Source organism: Neolamprologus brichardi, chromosome 17 (assembly GCF_056152115.1).
Source record: "Neolamprologus brichardi isolate AB-2024 chromosome 17, ASM5615211v1, whole genome shotgun sequence".
NCBI lineage: Eukaryota > Metazoa > Chordata > Actinopteri > Cichliformes > Cichlidae > Neolamprologus > Neolamprologus brichardi.
Genome location: NC_142120.1, coordinates 29,147,959 through 29,165,067, shown reverse-complemented (window position 1 = coordinate 29,165,067; position 17,109 = coordinate 29,147,959). Strand labels below are relative to the sequence as shown.

The 17,109-nt window shown below is 41.2% G+C and overlaps 2 protein-coding genes and 1 non-coding gene across 6 annotated transcripts; all 3 read right to left on the bottom strand.

The window, feature by feature from the left end:
- Nucleotides 1-447: 447 nt before the first annotated feature.
- Nucleotides 448-8,671, bottom strand: depdc1 (DEP domain containing 1). 4 transcript variants are annotated; one of them, XM_006797804.2, is made up of 12 exons: nt 8,453-8,671; nt 6,662-6,927; nt 6,396-6,540; nt 6,114-6,244; nt 5,872-6,002; nt 5,494-5,541; nt 5,205-5,342; nt 3,837-4,844; nt 3,122-3,294; nt 2,786-2,962; nt 2,348-2,554; nt 448-1,905 (listed from the first exon to the last, which is right to left on the bottom strand). In XM_006797804.2, the coding sequence occupies exons 1-12, from the start codon at nt 8,498-8,500 to the stop codon at nt 1,768-1,770; spliced, it is 2,610 nt and encodes an 869-aa protein (XP_006797867.2). In that variant the 5' UTR covers nt 8,501-8,671; the 3' UTR covers nt 448-1,767. The 4 variants fall into 4 exon arrangements, with proteins under 4 accessions (XP_006797867.2, XP_006797868.2, XP_087686912.1 ...); XM_006797805.3 differs by lacking the exon at nt 8,453-8,671 and adding an exon at nt 8,309-8,377; XM_087830786.1 differs by lacking the exon at nt 8,453-8,671 and adding an exon at nt 8,156-8,203.
- A 3,087-nt stretch (nt 8,672-11,758) lies between these two features.
- Nucleotides 11,759-14,760, bottom strand: LOC148097972 (uncharacterized). The gene has a single exon (XM_087830578.1). It carries the CDS (start codon nt 14,666-14,668, stop codon nt 12,116-12,118), a length of 2,553 nt encoding a protein of 850 aa, XP_087686704.1. The 5' UTR covers nt 14,669-14,760; the 3' UTR covers nt 11,759-12,115.
- Nucleotides 14,761-16,591: 1,831 nt separating this feature from the next.
- Nucleotides 16,592-16,663, bottom strand: trnah-gug (transfer RNA histidin (anticodon GUG)). Its single transcript has one exon. It is a non-coding gene; the product is annotated as a tRNA-His (tRNA).
- Between the last annotated feature and the right edge of the window lie 446 nt (nt 16,664-17,109).

Here is a 17,109-nt window from a genome sequence, read left to right as displayed (position 1 = left end):
GGGGAGAAGTAATACTTCATGCAGCTTAAGATAAATAAAAAAAGGAGAGTTTGACACTTGGGAGTTGAATTTGTTGAGATTTTTTCAGGTACTTGACACAGGTTGTGTAATTCACCCCAGCTTACACGTGTCAGCATGAAACACTGGAATAAATGGATGGTGGTTTTTTTTAGAAACAAGAAGTCACATGGTACTGCCCACTAATATAAAACTGTGATGCTGTTTTTAGGTTTAAACAGTCTCCAGGATACAAAATGCATTTAGGGGTTGCTCGATTATAATTTAAAATCAGTGCAAAAAATCTCTCCAACACAAACATCAATTTAATATCAAAGGGAAAAAAAATCCTGCCAGGTAGATGTTCAACACCAGAAATAATAATATTAATAATAATAATAATGTTCTAAATAAAGCTGTCACTTCAATACAAACACCACTGAAACACTGAACAGCTAAAAAAAATTTATTTCCCAGGACTTTGCATAGTAAACAATGTAGAGGAACAGTTGTAGGTACAAAACACAGAACACCGAAGATGAATGCGTGTGCCGTTAAACATGCATGCACCATCTGATCTGAGGTAAACACAAACATACCAGGGTAGAAGTAATACTTCATGTAGCTTAAGATAAATAAAAGAGCGTTTGACACCATTTGAATATTAAGATTTCTTCAGACACTTGACATGAGTTGTGTAATTCCCCTCAGTTTACCAAATACCTGTCAGCATGCAGCACTGAAATGAATGGATGCGCATTCAGGTCAAGCTCTCACAAGGCACTACCCATGCCAAGGGCATATCAGGTGTCTGATGGAAAAACTTGGTTTGGGAAGTCTAATAAGCCTTAAATATGTATAAATGACCACACTGGTGATTGACATAAGCATGCTGGCCTAGCTCCAAGTGCAAACAATCCACTAAACAAAGCAGGGATGAGACACACAAGCTCAAGAAGTAAAAAGAAACTGGAAAGATTAACGCGATTTAAATAACTGAGCTAGATATGAAAAAGCTGGCATCCTGAAAAAAGATCACCAAGAAATAAAACTAAGATTTCAAAAAGAGTTTTAAAAACTCCATACTCGACAGAGGGAAAAATAAGATGAGGCCAAAGAAAGAGAAAATGCTCAACATCAGGCCTGACAAATAGTTTCAAAGAAAACTTAAGCATCTATGATAGAAAACATTGAAACTTCAAAAAACATCAACATAACAAAAAACAAACAACTAGCACTCCCTCCTGCTGTCAGTGTTCATATAAATTAAGAAATCTAATTGCTCCCATATTGACCAGTGATCTTAGAATTGCATATTTTTCTCCCAATTGCCTTTTGAAGCTTGCTTCTTCTTACTTGAAGACACAGACACACACAGACACACACACAGACACGGGCCAGTATCAGATACAAATAGAAAAGAAAAGTGATGGGACAACAGGTAAAGTACCTTTCTTCATAAAACATGTATTCAGAGAACCTAAATGGTTTGAACGACTCTGTAGAGCTACGGTCACAAGCCTTCATCTAAGTCAGCACACAAAACTCAATACAAATATACACAACACATGAATACACAAATCAACTCCTGTTAAAATCATCCAGTCTACATTTACTTACAATAAACACAACAGTAAAAACAGCATTTCCAATGTAACACACTGCTTTTGGCTGCCATGGGAAAAACGACTTCTCAATTGTCCTGCCAGGAGTGTGATATCAGTGCAGCGATCACGACGTAAGCGGCGAGAGTGCGCCTCCTGCAGTCGTTCAGTTCCTGATGCTGAAAGCTTTGGTCTTCTTGATGTTGAGGAGTGGAGGTTTAATCTTTGGTTTGTTGTCAGTCTTGCTCTCTCGGTCTGGGGAGGGGAATCGTTGCCTGTAGATGTCTGGGTACTGCTTCTGAAACTTAGGAGAACAATAAGAAAATTACACTTTGCTGAGTCTGCAGATTTCCAGCATTTTTGAGGATATGAAGTGACGTGTTATATCCTTGTGTGAACTTCAGGAATCTGAAGGCTAGTGAAAATAGCTTTCAAGTTGAAAACACTGCAAATTGACTCAAAACCAAATATGTGTGAGTGTGTATCAAAGATGGCCACTGTTACCTCTCCCATAAGTAAGTGGGATACTGTTTAAAACCATGGGGTTTGGCATGTTAGCTACCACTGTTACAGTTTAAAACATCATGCCATACTGAAGGAAACTTGAAACTTGATGAGAAACTCATTGGTCGAGTACTAGGGTTACAAATCAAGACAGGAAGAGGGACACTTCTTTATTCACTTTGCATCTTTGTGCAAACAGAACCAGACTTGAGGCATCGCCTCGACTTTCAGTAGACCGTTACCTGTTTCAGTTTCTTGCGTCTGTCCTTCTCACTGATGTTTTGATCTGTCACCAGGATCTCTAGCAGCTCCTCCATGGCCTTCTGAGAAGACTCCAGTTTTTGCTGTTCAAACTCAGCGCCACTGATCTGATGGCAGAACGTGTAGACCGGCAATGGAGGGCAAACCGGATCGCTTTTGTCAGTCTTTGAAACAGAGTCCATTGGGACCTGAAATCAGAACAGTACAAACATGAAGAAATCAACATGTTAACAGATTTTAAAGCTCCCAATGAAGCTGGCAGGTTCCCCTCAAAGCTCCAGCAGCATGAAAAGGTGTATTTTGAGCATTCACAGCTATCTGCTTGCTTCTGCAGGTTGTATTTGAACAGACATGCTGGGTATCACTTACTCTGCTTCTTTAAGAATTAGTTGGTTGTGGTTTACAGTTAGAAGGTATACCTGTGATGTTCGTAGGTACTGTATATGGTCACTGATGGCACCAAGCAGGTACTCTGGGACTGAGAGGATGCTTTGCTGATGATCCATTAAAAATGACACCAGCCTGGTTGCTAACAGCTCGTCCAAATCACACTCCTCAGCACTGCCCAGGACACAGCCTGAAAATGTGTGAACCATCTGAAATCCACAACAAACATCCAGATACACAAGTGAATAAAAGGTAAACAAACAGGGACATCATGATAAAAGAACATGACATACATGTCTGTGCTCACACTTCTTTAGGGAATGTTCAGAGTATTAGACGGGAACAAAAAATATTTGCTAGCTCCTTACCAATGTCCGGGTGCCGATAGCAGGGTGGAGGCGAGGCATGTCTACATTCTGGCTGATGCGTGACGCCATCCTCATGAGCAGCTGCAACTTCCTGCGGGAGGCGGGTGGAAGGAGGAGGGTGCAGAGCTGCAGGGCCTCGATGGCTACACGTTCACACTGAGGCTGGAGAACGCCTACATGCAGGAACACCGTTAGAAAGTCACGCACACGCAAGGAAGTGTTTTCAGTCAAACTGAAGAACCACACTTCAGGACCACATTCATCCATTGCTACGTCACACTTGCTAGACTACACAATGAATGGATGAATGAGAAGATGATTCGACTACAGCTATAGTGTGAAATGAGGCAGGTAAAGCTTGTGAACATGACACTGCAGCACGACTGTCATCCAGGAATGAACTCCTATGCCCTCTTCCTTTTAGACTGTTTCTATAGATTTTAATGAAATCTGTGGGTCTGTACGAGAAAACAAGCTCTATTTATCTGGCTAAACTGTGCTGCAGCTACATGATCTGTGAAACAGACTTTTGCCTTTTTCCTGTTGTTAAATGTTAAAGGTCAACTGCTGAATACAAAAACAGAGGCCATTTTCTGAAACTGGCCTTCCTGCTTTGAGTGAGGGAACAAACTGGAGCTAGTAGGGGTTAGATGTTAGATGAGGTTAATTTGATTAGACATAGACACAGAGTCGGGTAGAGGTGAGAGGGTCTTACTGTGCTCATTTTGGTTTTTGGGGGGTTGGGAGTTGCCGGCGGACACAGACACAGGCGCTTTGAGCAGTGAAACAGGTTGTGACAGGTGGGACACTTCCAGAGAGCTGAGGCAGCGGCGAACAGCAGCAGGTGCAGGAAGCGTCCAAAGGTTAGAGGTGCTGGAGGCCGGTCTGGGTCCTGTAGCAGCATTAGACCCTTGTGCTTTGGTTGCAGCAGACGAGAAAGAAGAAGGGAAAGGACGAAAGGAGGAAGAGAAGGGATGACAGGAAGACAGTGATGGAGGATGTGAAGCTGAGGAAGCCTGACACTGACTGGAAGGAGAGTTTACACTGAGGCAGCTTGCTGCTCGACCCTGCCACTTAAGCTCTTTGACATCTTCCTCCCTGGTTTCTATGACGATGTCCAGGCAGCTGCTGAAGCTGTGAGGCCGTAAGGAACGAGACCTGTGTGAAGCTGACAGTCCAGCCAAGGGTATGACAGACAGCCTGTTTCTGGCTGTAACTCCTGGAGCGTTTTCAGAAGTAATGGGTGCTGGTTTGGACACAGATGTCCCGAATGAACGAGTGTGAGGTGTTGTGATGGAAGAGCTGTCGTCCTGGCTCCTGCGGCTACAGGCCCAGGATGCCAGGCTGTCACTGGACTGAAACAGCTGTTGTCTAGTAAGAGGGGCAGAGTCATCCAGGATGGTTTCCAGGGAGCAACTCCTTGTTTGAGGTCTTGTGGGAACAACTGTACTGAGGCTGATGCAGCTGCCTCCTAATGGGCCGTCATCCGCATCGGCACCGCCGCCTCCTTTCAGTGCTGCCAGCCGGGACTGAAGTTTCCCACCAATTACCTCGCTCATGGGGGATTCTGTCTCGTCGCATGTCCCCTGTCTGAGCAGCGACAGGAGGAGACACTCCGTGGAGCGAAAAGACGACTTGGCTGGAGGGGGGACTGCAGGAAGGTCTGATTTCTTGCGCTTCAAATGCTGGCGCATAGAAGGCGCTGCAACGTAGCCGCAGAACACTGAAAGTGGATGAAGACATGGAGAAGGGGGGCAGAGAAAGCCAAGGGGGCAGGCAGGGTGTCAGTGCAAGCAGACAGCAAAGGGGAAGGAGAAGGTTTAGTTAGTTCAAACCATTACTGTTCATACAGCTGATCAGGCACAACAAAAACAAAAAGTGCAACAGCTCACATCACAGTTAGGATCCCACAAACAACCAAAACTTCTGTTAGGGGGTCACAAAGCACTGTTAGAGGTCAAACACTCAACTCACAGTGGAGACAACATGTGAGAAAAGACCTGCAGCCAAATTTGACCCGAACACAACACCAACATGTAGATTCTGAAAGGCTTAAAAAATGAACAGGAAGCAGTAAACCCACCTAGAACATTGATAAACAGTTCATACAGTTCATATGTGAGCAGTGGCTGTGGGAGGCTGTAGAAGTAATCGGACACTGTTTTGAAGACATCTCTTTCAAAGCCAGGATAGGATTGTTGTGTGCCGTTGTACTTTGGCCCTGGAAATAAACGCCATGTTACTGCAACTGTAACAACACTGAATAATATCTTCAGTAAATAGATCCATTAAACCAAATTAAAAAAAAATCTATAAAAAAAAGCTTTTTCCTTTTAAAACTGTTAATGCAGGACATAGTTGCAGCTACTCACAATTGGCCAGGCTCCTCATGGCAGACAGAACCCAGTCTGGAAGGTCATCTATGGAGGCAGTTCTAATGTTAGACTCTTTGTTGGTTTACAGTATAATGAGTCAAACTCATTTTAGTTCGAGACCTCTGGATTAAATTATGTCCAGACTTTTTGGTTCAAAATTGCCCAGAAACACCACATTTTCACAGATACTTTTACTTGAAGAAATTTTTTTTTATTATGTTGTTTTAGCCTTTTACACTGGAGAATGGCACTTCTAGGACTTTAGTATGTGGTTCAAAGCACATCCTTATGGTAAAAAGTATTTTTTCAAAGATGAGGTCTTTATACATAAACTATCCTGTACATTTTTTCCTTTATACTGGTGTGTGAACCTACTGGTCTTGTCGTCCAGTGTGACCACTCCGTGTTTGTTGACTTTGGTCATATTGTGGATGATGTTCTGTGGATTCACATAACGATGGTCTAAAACCTCGTCAAGAGATGGAACATCCAGAATCCTCTGAAGACTGAAACACATACACAAGTTTTAGATATACATGGAAGTCTTTCTCATTTATTTATTTATTTATTTTTTGCAAAGAATGATTTTTTGGGGGGTTAGATTTGTGTGTTTATACTGGGTCAGTGTGATGTCTCTCCAGATCTCCTGTTCATCCTCCACTGTCAGCTCTCGTCTCTGTTTCTGCTGCTCTTCTTCTGGCTGATTGTCGCCTTCCTGCTGTATTCGGAGTGCAGGATCCACATTTTCCTGAAACACAAGTACGGAACAAGAACCAACATCACAGAGTGAATCTTTTTTTTTTTTTTTTATTAGTGCAAAACTGCATCTATGAACTTGTTTTTCTCTCAAATGCAACATATTATTGTTTTAAATTGAAACAGTGATAAATCTAACTCACCTGGGTTTCTTTCTCCTGCCTCCTTGTGCTTCTAAACCTGAAGAAACCTTCTTTGTCCTTGAATGAAGGTCTCTTTTTTATGGATCTGGACTCTGAGGCTGGAGCTGAACAGGGGATGGGTTTCAGAGGAGAAGTGGAAGGAAACCTGTGGACAAAGAAAACAAAACCAAAAAAAAACAGACTGTTTGATGCTGTGTGGAGCACAATCAACATATTAAGCCCCGTTTTAAATAATCCCCAAAAGCACATTTCTGCCAACAGATTACCTGTACAGCACATTGTTGTCCTCCAGGTCCTCTGTTCCCCAGCGTCCCTTTACATCTTCAATCACATGGTTCTTCAGAAACTTCTTTAGAAGCTGAACTGTCTGTTGCCTGGTAACGTCGGGGCCAAAGTTGCTGTTGTTACAGAGCAGCTGATGCAGCCAATCAACAGCAGCAGAAGCAGTGAAACAGGAAGCATAGTGCCTGAAGTTCTGGCGATGCTTCCTGAGGGGCATGCCAGCCCGAAACAAACGTGTCACCTCATTCCACTGAAACAGGACACGCACAGTTCAAGCAAGGAAACAAGATAACAATGTGTCATACGGTACAGAATTGCTCCATTGGAAAGCTGATAAAAGTGCACAACAATATAATGACAATTGACCGTGAGAAGTAACAGTGGGTAAGACAGGACGCTTCTACTACAGAGAAGATCGCTAAGCTGTAATTAAGCCAGCACAGTATCTGCTGATTCAGATGCTGGCAGATATATCCAAGCGTTGGTACACATTTCATCAACTGGTAGCTCATTATGCACAAAATTCAAAAAGCATGTGCAGCGGTAAGACCAGTTTTACTTTAAAACAAACTATTTTGGTTTCTGCAGGCATATTGCAGATTCAGGAATCACAAGACCAATGACCTCAAAAACAAGTTAGTATTTACAAATGTTTACTTGTTGTCATTGCAGCTACTGCAGAAGTCACTTAAGTTGTGGAATAAATTCCTGCACTGATGGACTGGAGGTTTGACAGCAACCGGATTGACAGGTGATCTATCCTTTAGGTCCACCATTAAAGGTGAATGGTAAATGGTCTGTATTTGTATAGCGCTTTACTAGTCCCTAAGGACCCCAAAGCACTTTACACAACCAGTCATCCACCCATTCACACACTGGTGATGGCAAGCTACATTGTAGCCACAGCCACCGGACACTGGCGGACACTGGCGCCACCGGGCCCTCTGACCATCACCAGTAGGCAACGGGTTTAGTGTCTTTCCCAAGGATACAACGACCGAGACTGTCCAAGCCGGAACTCGAACCGGCAACCTTCCGATTACGAGCGATCGTGAATTTTCTTTTTTAAAAACATAAACACAGTTTCTTTAAGAACCATATATGTCAGCCCTATGATACCTGCGCATCTGTTACACTCATACGATAACAGAGTAATCGAGCAGCCATGGAACGTTAATTGCAAACATTATTGGTTTAGGATAAGGATTTATCTTAATGAATGAACTAATATTTGTAAACAGAATTGCTCTAAATATTCCAATTCCACCATCCCAGTGACTTTCTTTTATTAGAAGATAAAAAGATAAGATAAAACTTTATTAATCCCTCGGGTGGGTTCCTCTGGGAAATTTGGTAGAAACTCAAATATGTGAGTGTCTATAGCTCACTGAACAAAGGTTGTTGACATATATATTTAAAAGACATCACCGCATATATTGGATTAAAATCACATCAGTGTCGTTAATGAAAATTCGTACTTTAAGGTCCGGTTTTCAAACGCCATGTAAACTAATCGGTCTCGTTAGCTGGATTACAGGTGACGTTTGTTGCTGAAACAAAGTCATGAAGATGATATTAAATCAGAGAGAGACACAATTTTACAACGCTGAAATACAGAGAGGATACTTTACTGTGAATTTCTTGCAGTATTGCTTTTAGAGAAGCTGGCAAAACGCGTGTGTTTAAAAGCAGTTGCAGCTGAGTTTAGCGCTTCCGTTGATGACGATCTTACACTGAGTAGCTAGGTATTAGCTAGCTCGTGAACTTTAACTTACCAATTTCGTGGCTCGGTACGGTCCAGGGCTGATAACATGAGAACTCATATTTATCACGGAAGGGCAGCGCTAAGGGTTTCCTTCATTCGCTGTAGCGACGGATACTATCCATCACTCGAAGAAATATTTACGCATTTCTCGCTACAACCTTTAGTTTAGTTACGGAGAAACTCTCCACAGCCTGGCTGCTCCCCATCTGTTCAAAATTACGAGCCCTGTGCTTCTGCCACCGGATTGGATGGACGTTCTGGTCACGTGACCAGCCTCTAACGGAAGAGGGTGGAGGATCAAAACAAAAAGTGGACTGTAGGGTATTTGGTAGTAAGGCTATTTGAAAATTCTTCCAGTTGACACTAAATTTAGGTCTACAGTTAGTTACAGCTGTGTCAGCTGTAGAAAATGACTGTATTGCTTTATGTTGAAAGGCTATGCAGGTGTATTTCCTCGTGTACTACGGTACCCTTTTCTTCAGTTTTCGTTACATTGCGCATTCTTATATAATAATATTCATTAAATCACCGGCACGTAAGCTGTTAAAGTTAATTCCAGAAATTTCCTACCTCTATCATACGCTGACCTGAAGATTCAGTAATTATAAGCCAGTGGTATAATGCATTTGGTATCTAGATGCCAATTTAAGATTTGTATATATGTAATTATACTTGTAAACCAATGTAACATCTAAAAGTATGCCTTTGACTGTTGCACTCTTAAAGACCTCATTAATCTTTGCTTTTAAACAAACTGGATGCTCCTCCTCAACCAAAAACTCAAACATATTTGACTACAAAGCCCAGCTACAGAACCAGGCTCATCACCAGAGCCTATATTTAAACTTCATGCTCTTTGCACATGGGTTTCTATTTAAAAGGTTTCTAATAAAAATAATAATTATATTAATAATTATACATTTTATATAAAGATGTGAGTGTTTTACTGTTCGGACTATCCTTCTGTTCCAGCCTGTCTTAAGTGAAGGAGCAAGTCCTCCTGGGGAGGCCTTTTGCATTCACTGATGCATAGGCATGGCATGGAATTTACATTAGCATATCTTTAAAAGCACTCTGTAGGGGAAATCATTTACAGCCACAAAGAGATGAAAGACAAAAAAGACAGTGGGTGTTAGAGACAATTCTAAAGGGATAGATACCAGGAGGATGTGGTTGACTCTGGCCACACAGTAATGATTCCTTCCACTTGCCTCCGAAGTTGGATATTGGAGTTGGAAGTGACATGAGTCCTAGACTGAATGCTTGGCTTTCTATCCTAATGATAGAGCCTGGTCAATGCTCTGCGATTGGCTCATTTAGCGAGTCACAAAAGCTCAATAGTGGCAGTACATATTGAAGCTTTTACAGTTTTACTGATGTCTACTTAAACTATCACCATCTTGGTTTGTTAAGTTGGGGTTGGTGGAGCTGCTCCAATTTTCTGAGTGGCAAGATATTTCCTATTTTATGCACCCTTGTATTTTTACAGTTGCATTTTTCTATTGATATTTGACATTGAAAACATCTGTGGATCATTTGATGGATTATGAGATGATAACTTTTATTCCCCAGTGGTTCCCAAACAAGATTTCCAAACAATAATCCCCCCCAATCCTCTCACACTTTTTTCAGGCGTTATCTGCTATCCAGATGTTCAGGTCACAAAGGCCCTAAACGATGGGCTCCATAGATCAAGTCAGCAGACTAACTGAGGAAATCAGAGACTGAGATATAATTTGTCTTGGTTCCCCTTGACGGAAGCCAGCCTGCAACTGTAACCCACCTCTGATGCACAAAGTAGACAAAACTAACATCACATGGATGAGTTACAACAGTAAAATGCTGATTTTGGATTGCTGCATAAGTGAACATATACAAAAAAACAAACAAACAAAACCCAGCTCTTTGCTCAAATTACTGCAGCTGTATATGTGTCGAGTTTGCCTTTGTGCTTGTGCTTTTCTTCCCATCAAATTTGACAATTTGAACACACACTTGAATTAAGATTGTGTGTGTGCTCAGTCTTCCAGCAGTATGTCCAATTCTTCTAAAGGCAGTCGCACTCGCAGTTCTTTCCCTGTCAATAGGTCTACAAACTCCTGCAGGTGATGAGGGAACAGCTGCACTGCATCCATATACAAACCCTGATCTCACACACACACACACACACACACATCCACATTCCAATGTAAGGAACAAACACCCACTGATGTATGAAATAAAGACCAGGGCAGTCTCAGAGCTGCGAGTCAGGGAGCCCTCACTCTCGTACGAGAGCTCAGAGCTGCCCTTGCTAAGCAACAAGTAAAACTGTGTGTTTCTCCTCTCTGATTCTCAGCTGAAGAAGTGTTTTAGAATATATCTCTTAACATTTGTCATGTCTGTGTGTAGGCAGGCAGGAAGAGAGGACCCAAAATGCAGGATTCACTGAGGCGGAAGTAAGTCAAAACACACAGCTTTATTGCTGGTAAGAAGCAGAACAGAAAAACACTAACTAAACTAGAAGAACAGAATAACTAGGCAGGTAGGCTGGCTGGCAAACGGAACACACAGAGGAAGCGAGGGTGAACAGACGTTAACGACGCGACACCGAGTAGGGGAAGACACAGACACTAAATACGAGAGGTGAACGGAGCGAAGAGGAAACAGCTGGGAGACACGGCTGACGCTGATTACACTGACGAGACAGGGAGAGCACAAAGCTGAACGCACTGACATAGGACACAGACCTACAAAATAAAATAGGAAGCACACGACAGCAAAGACTCGTAAACAGGCATAATGATGTCACGGACAGACAGAGGGACATACGGGCAGAGAAGAATAAGCACAGGCAACCTAAACCAAACATGAGGGCAAGATAACAAAACCTAAACCAGAAATAATCGTCATCAACAACATCATCATCGGATAACAAAAGAATCAGAATATAATTATAATCAAAACAGTATCACCAGAGAATAAAAACTAATCCATAATGCAAAAATAAACCAAAACATAAGAAACTCAAAATGCTTGGTCGAACCGACCCAGGACCGTGACAACATTAAACCAATATTTGAAAACAGGAAAGTATCTGATATATGAAGCTAAAATTTACAGCAATCATTATAAACGTTAAACTTTTCCATTGTGAACAGTTGAGCAGAAGGTTTGGTTTTGACACAGAATGATCACTATATCAAATTATACTGTAATACATTAAAATACAAGTACTGATGACCAGAGTACACATATGCTACACTTTTTTAATTTGTGGTTGACATCAAGAAAAGACAACAAAAGTCAACTTGTTTTTAATTTGTTTTTTGTTTTTTTAATTTAATTTTAGTGCCAATTAACTAAGAAGTCTCCCGAAGGTGTTTTGAACTGTAAGGTGGAGGGCCTGTAGGACCTCCACCTTACAGTTCAAAACACCATCTTTAGAAAATTCCAGCAATCAAATGATCCCCTATGAGCAAGCACTTGGCGACAGTGGGGAGGAAAAACTGCTCTAAAAAGCAGAAACCTCCAGCAGAACCAGACTCATGTAGGGGCAGCCATCTGCTGCGGCTGGCTGGGTACGATGGAAAACACAAAGGAGACACAGTGAAGATATAATAGTTTTTTAGGAAAACTGTAAAGACGTTTAGGAATTTTGATTTGAAGCAAGGCAGTGGAAAAGTCAAGGTCTTTAGTCATCGCTGCCCTTAAAACAGCATCTGAAGGGATACATAATAGCTCTTCCCACTGCTGCAAAGAACCTGGCAATTCTGGACTTTTGTGGAGGACTTGTGAGGACACCCAAATTGATTTTCAAATGCTTCAAAATAGCCTCATCAAATGAACTATCACTTGCAAAAGCAGCATTCATGACTTGTTCTGTGGAGCCAAACTCCTTGATGAGTCCTTTAAACATTTTTTTGGTCAATTGACTCACATTCTTGTCCAGATTTGTTATAGACTCCTCAATGCTGATTTCAGGTTGCACCAAGTTCTTGAGATGTTCAATGATGTCTCCTAAAGTTTTGTTAGGTAATGAAAGCGGCTTTTTTAGGCTCTTTTTGTACTGAGCCACGAGTCTAGCTATAAGACACATGGCAAGGTTCTCGGATGCTGCCTGAGATGACAGTGACACTTCTGAGAGCTTTTTCTCCAACTTTTCTGAGGGTTTCTCTTTAGACATTTCAGACAGTTTTTCCTCTAACTTTTCTGAGGTTTGCTCTTCAGACTTTTCCAAGAATTTCTCCTCAGACTTTTCCGAGGGTATGTCCTCTGACTTTCCAGACATTTCCTCCTCCATCCTCTCGAGCACTGGTGTTGAACTTGAACAAGAGGATGTTGAGCGTTTCTCTGGTGACTTGACCTGCTTTTCCAGAGATGCTGGTCTAGAAGGACAGGGTTTTTTAGATTCTCTGACACTTTTCTGAGAATAGTCTGATTCTGTGTCTCTTGCCCGTTTCTGTCCCTTTGCAATGACCTTTTGGATCTCTTCAACAGCATCAGACACTTTTTTGCTCTGAACAATTTCATCTATTGTTTCACCATCAACCAAAAGCAGAATCTTTTGCAAAAACTTTCCAACTGCGTCTTCTATGATTACATAGAGGACTTCAGGAGAAAAGAAAACTCTCGATTCAGCTACTTGCTGTGGTGTCTTGGAGATGACGGAGTCTGATAGACTTCTACCCATAACAGTTGTGGGAATTTGGTATATACGACTTATCATTAAATGGTCGTACAGTTTCTCTGTCAATTCTCTCGAGAAATTCTTCACTTTCTCGCTTATTTTAATGTTTTCGAGCCTGTCTTGGATAATGTCATGTTCTTTCTCTTTTGTGAACTCGCTGTATATGTCACTAATTTCAGATTTGATGACATTAAAGCTAGTTGGAGTAGCAGATTTGATCATGTTTCCCAGAGTAGATGAGCTTCTAGAAGGGGCACGGACAGACATGCTAGAATTTGAACGAGGAGTTTCGCATGCTGAACCTGGGAGGCTGACACTCATACTGTCGTGGGAACCCATTCTCTCAGTTTCAGGGGAGTGGGTTACCTTTGACAGACTAATAAAATAGTCTTTGCTCTTCTTCACTGTTGTTTTCAGCTCCCCTTTCATCTTTTCAAAATGTTTTCCTGCAATCTTGGAAAAATGCAGTTTGCGTGATTTTTGCGGTGCGGAATGAGCACGTGAGGTAAAAAACTCTCTCACTTTATCAAAGATGATTCCCCCGTTGAATCCAGATTTGGGTGAGGTACATTTCTCACTGTGACAAGAATAATCAGTGTCAGTGCACTGCAGATTGTCAAGTATAATATTGACAATGTCAGCTGCAATTTTTTCTACTGGGGTCTCAGGTGGAATACTTTCTGCCTGCCTTTCAGCTTCTGCACATTCCCCACTTTCTGAACTTTCTTTCTTTTCTGAAAGTTGCTCTATTTTAGCGAGTGGCTCAATTTCCATATCGCTGTCATCATCCGATAATTCATCATCTGTAATATCTGAATCTTGACACCATTTGGTCAGAATTTCACTAACCTCCTGGGTGGCTGATTTGACTGAGATGCTGGACTCAATGCTATCTTTGCTGGGCTCAGACTTACTTGAATCGCTTTCCTTTCCCATGCACGGGCATTTCAGTTTACTTGCATATCTTTTCAAGCATGAGAGAGCATGAGAAACCATGACACGCAGTTTTCTAATATTACGAACTGCCCCACTGACGTAAACAGCGGGGTCTGATGGTAAACTGAAGTGCTCTCTTACCAGGGCGACTATATATTTGACCTTATTTGAAATCTCCTCCTCAATCATCTTTGTCAGCTTTTTAGCACTGTGACATATCTGCTTTGGGATATTGAGCAGGTTTGCAATAGTGATTGAGATGGAGTCACCAAATGATGGATTTGTTTCTATTTCTGCAGATGCATCGCTCTGAATGACGGGAAGAGCACGTCTCAAAATGTTGGCTGAGGTGATCTGTATGATTTCAGAAATCATATCAGCCAAAACTGCTTGAATATCAGAATCCCAAGCTCCATTTTCTATTAAAGTCCACTGTACATCATCGAGCTTGTTAAAGGCGTTATCGATAATCGGTGACAGCTCATCTGGTGATACGACCAGTGGGGTTTGAGTATTATAATCCTGTGTTGCAGACATTGTTATTTCACACGGATTCTCTCTGTTAAAATCTTCCTGAAATGCTAAACTTTCTGAATTGAAAGAGCGTGGTAAGTTTGACATGTAACTACTGTCGAGGGGGTCTCTGGTAGTGATAACTTTTTGACTTAGCTTGGCTCCTATTTAAGGACTTTCCCGGATCAAAGGAAAACCACATTAAAGGACTTCTTTGACGTAACACATCAAAACCTTCTATGAGGTAAGTCGTTCGAATGCACGAGAATTCGCGCATGCGCAACCGCCCGCGTTAAGCTCGTAACTCGGGTGCGCATGGCAGAAGAAAACTGTTTTTTTTCTCAAACCTTTATTTAAACATCAGTACAATACAAAATGGAATTAAACAGTACCACAATAATGGTGTTGTACTTACAAAAGAATTGTATGCATAGATAAACAAATACAAGAACAGTATTCAGAAACAACAATATAAATATGCTAGGGGGAAAGTAACTGATCAAGCCAAAGAATAAAGTGATTGAAAGATCTTAATTTTTTCAGAAACACCAATAGTTTTTATAACTTTTGGGTTAGTGGAGTTCTTAATTGAGTTAAGATACTGTACAAGTTCAAAGGAGAATACATAAAAAGAGGGATGTCTTCCTAAACATTTGGACTTGTGAATCAATGAGAAACTGGTCCAGTGAGCTCTCACGTGTTCGGCTGCGGTCATGTCGGCCGCACTTTGAATTTTGTTGCTCTTTTTCTCTCCATAATACGGTTACTCGGAAACACAGTAGAGTTCGTCTTTTTTTTTATCCTGCAAGTTTGTCCCCATTTACTCCACAGTCCAATAGATGTTTTGTTAACAAAGAAAAGAAAATATAATCCTTACTTGATTTATTATGATTAAAAAAAATATTAAAAACTCTTTAAGAGGTGGCAACATGGTAATATGCCGAGTGGCAGCGTTTTCCTTTCTCACTTCCACAGAGTTTTTCTTAATAAGTTGGAATGTAACAACTTCCGGTATAAATTTTACTCGTTTTTTTAAGGCATGTCACATAGATCAATCTTGTATTTATTGACAATATCAAGTAAAAGAAATACAGTTTCAATGGTTTGTTGTGGCAATTAAAGCATTTTGTGTCACTACAGCAAGGGCCTTGAGCCACTGCCAGGCCCAGGCTTGATTAAATAGGGAGAGCTGGGTCAGGAAGGGCAATCGGCATAAAATGCCAAATAAAATGCATAGATCACTAAAATGCATCAGTAAAGGCAATCTACAGTAATGTCATATATAACAATACTTGATAGGGGTCCTTTTCAATAATTTTTAAGATTTAAGTTAGAATTCTGGGTCTGCTGTGTATGTGCTGAAAAGTGTAATATCGAGTTTCTGCTTATCATTATAGTTATTATTTAAAAAACTGAAAACGTTTCATTCACTACGTAATGAACTGATTTAATTCATTCCCAGCCGAGAAGACTGTATTTGTGTCTTTACTGTATGACTTGAACGGAAATCGACAAGCTGTTGCTGACGTAAGGAGAAAGGCTGCTCCCAGCTGGGCACAATAGGGAACTACTGCATTTTTGGAAACCTAGTCACTCTTTGGTAATTTCAGTATTTTTGTTTTTACGCTTGTTTATATGTAACAAAGACAAACGGGAATATTTTGGGGTATGCACTCGTCTCTATAGTATTTTATTTTATTCTGTACTGTTGTGTACTGTATTTATTCTTATTATATTCTAATTTTTGCTACATAACTTTTGCACTGTCCACTTTCTGCTGTGACAAAACAAATTTCCCACGTGTGGGACTAATAAAGGTTATCTTATCTTATCGTATCTTAGAGAGCGAATAAAGATCTTACAAGTGTTAAGGACGACAGCCAAAGTGCTAGTTAAAGTTGGTTTCCAATTACAATTCAGTTATGTTTTTTTTTACATCCTAGTTCAGAAATAACTTAAAACATGCCTGATCCGAAAGGATTTGTGTTACTTTTTATTTCAGTTAAATAATATTTTCTGCAGGGAAAAACATGCCGTGACCCGGATTCGAACCGGGGTTGCTGCGGCCACAACGCAGAGTACTAACCACTATACGATCACGGCGCGCTATCCGTGGGATAGGAAGCATGGGTCGTTGACAGAACCCCTATGCTCGCATGGTGGTGAAACACTAAAATCTTATTAATTATGGCCAATACGGGACCAACAGAAAAGTCATTTAGAAATTCGAATTACAGTTTTTATCAGATTTTGCTGAGCGAGCAGCAAGTTACTCCTAAAACCGTGAGAGACACGTTTGCGGTCTGTTTGCTTATGGCTCTACTTTCTTCACGTAGTAGAGTGGACATATTTTCTGTGCCTCGTGGTGTGGGCGTAGCCTACGGCGTTTTAAAAACGTATTCGCTTGCTGATTGGTCAACCGTCGTGTATTCATACGGATTCAACGCATTCTCTTTACCCATTGGTTATGGGGTCGTTATCTCTCGTTTATCATTGGTTCAATAAACAAGACGTCCGAATTTCAAACTAGATTGTCTGTCAGTGTGTTG

Excerpts from the sequence above, each read along its gene's own strand:
- depdc1 (XM_006797804.2), bottom strand. The coding sequence starts at position 8,500 with ATGAGTTCTCATGTTATCAGCCCTGGACCGTACCGAGCCACGAAATTG. Across the intron at positions 5,343-5,493 it reads CATGAGGAGCCTGGCCAATT|GGCCAAAGTACAACGGCACA; the intron begins GTGAGTAGCTGC and ends GTTTATTTCCAG. Across the intron at positions 3,295-3,836 it reads CAAAAACCAAAATGAGCACA|GCGTTCTCCAGCCTCAGTGT; the intron begins GTAAGACCCTCT and ends TCCTGCATGTAG.
- LOC148097972 (XM_087830578.1), bottom strand. The coding sequence starts at position 14,668 with ATGTCAAACTTACCACGCTCTTTCAATTCAGAAAGTTTAGCATTTCAG.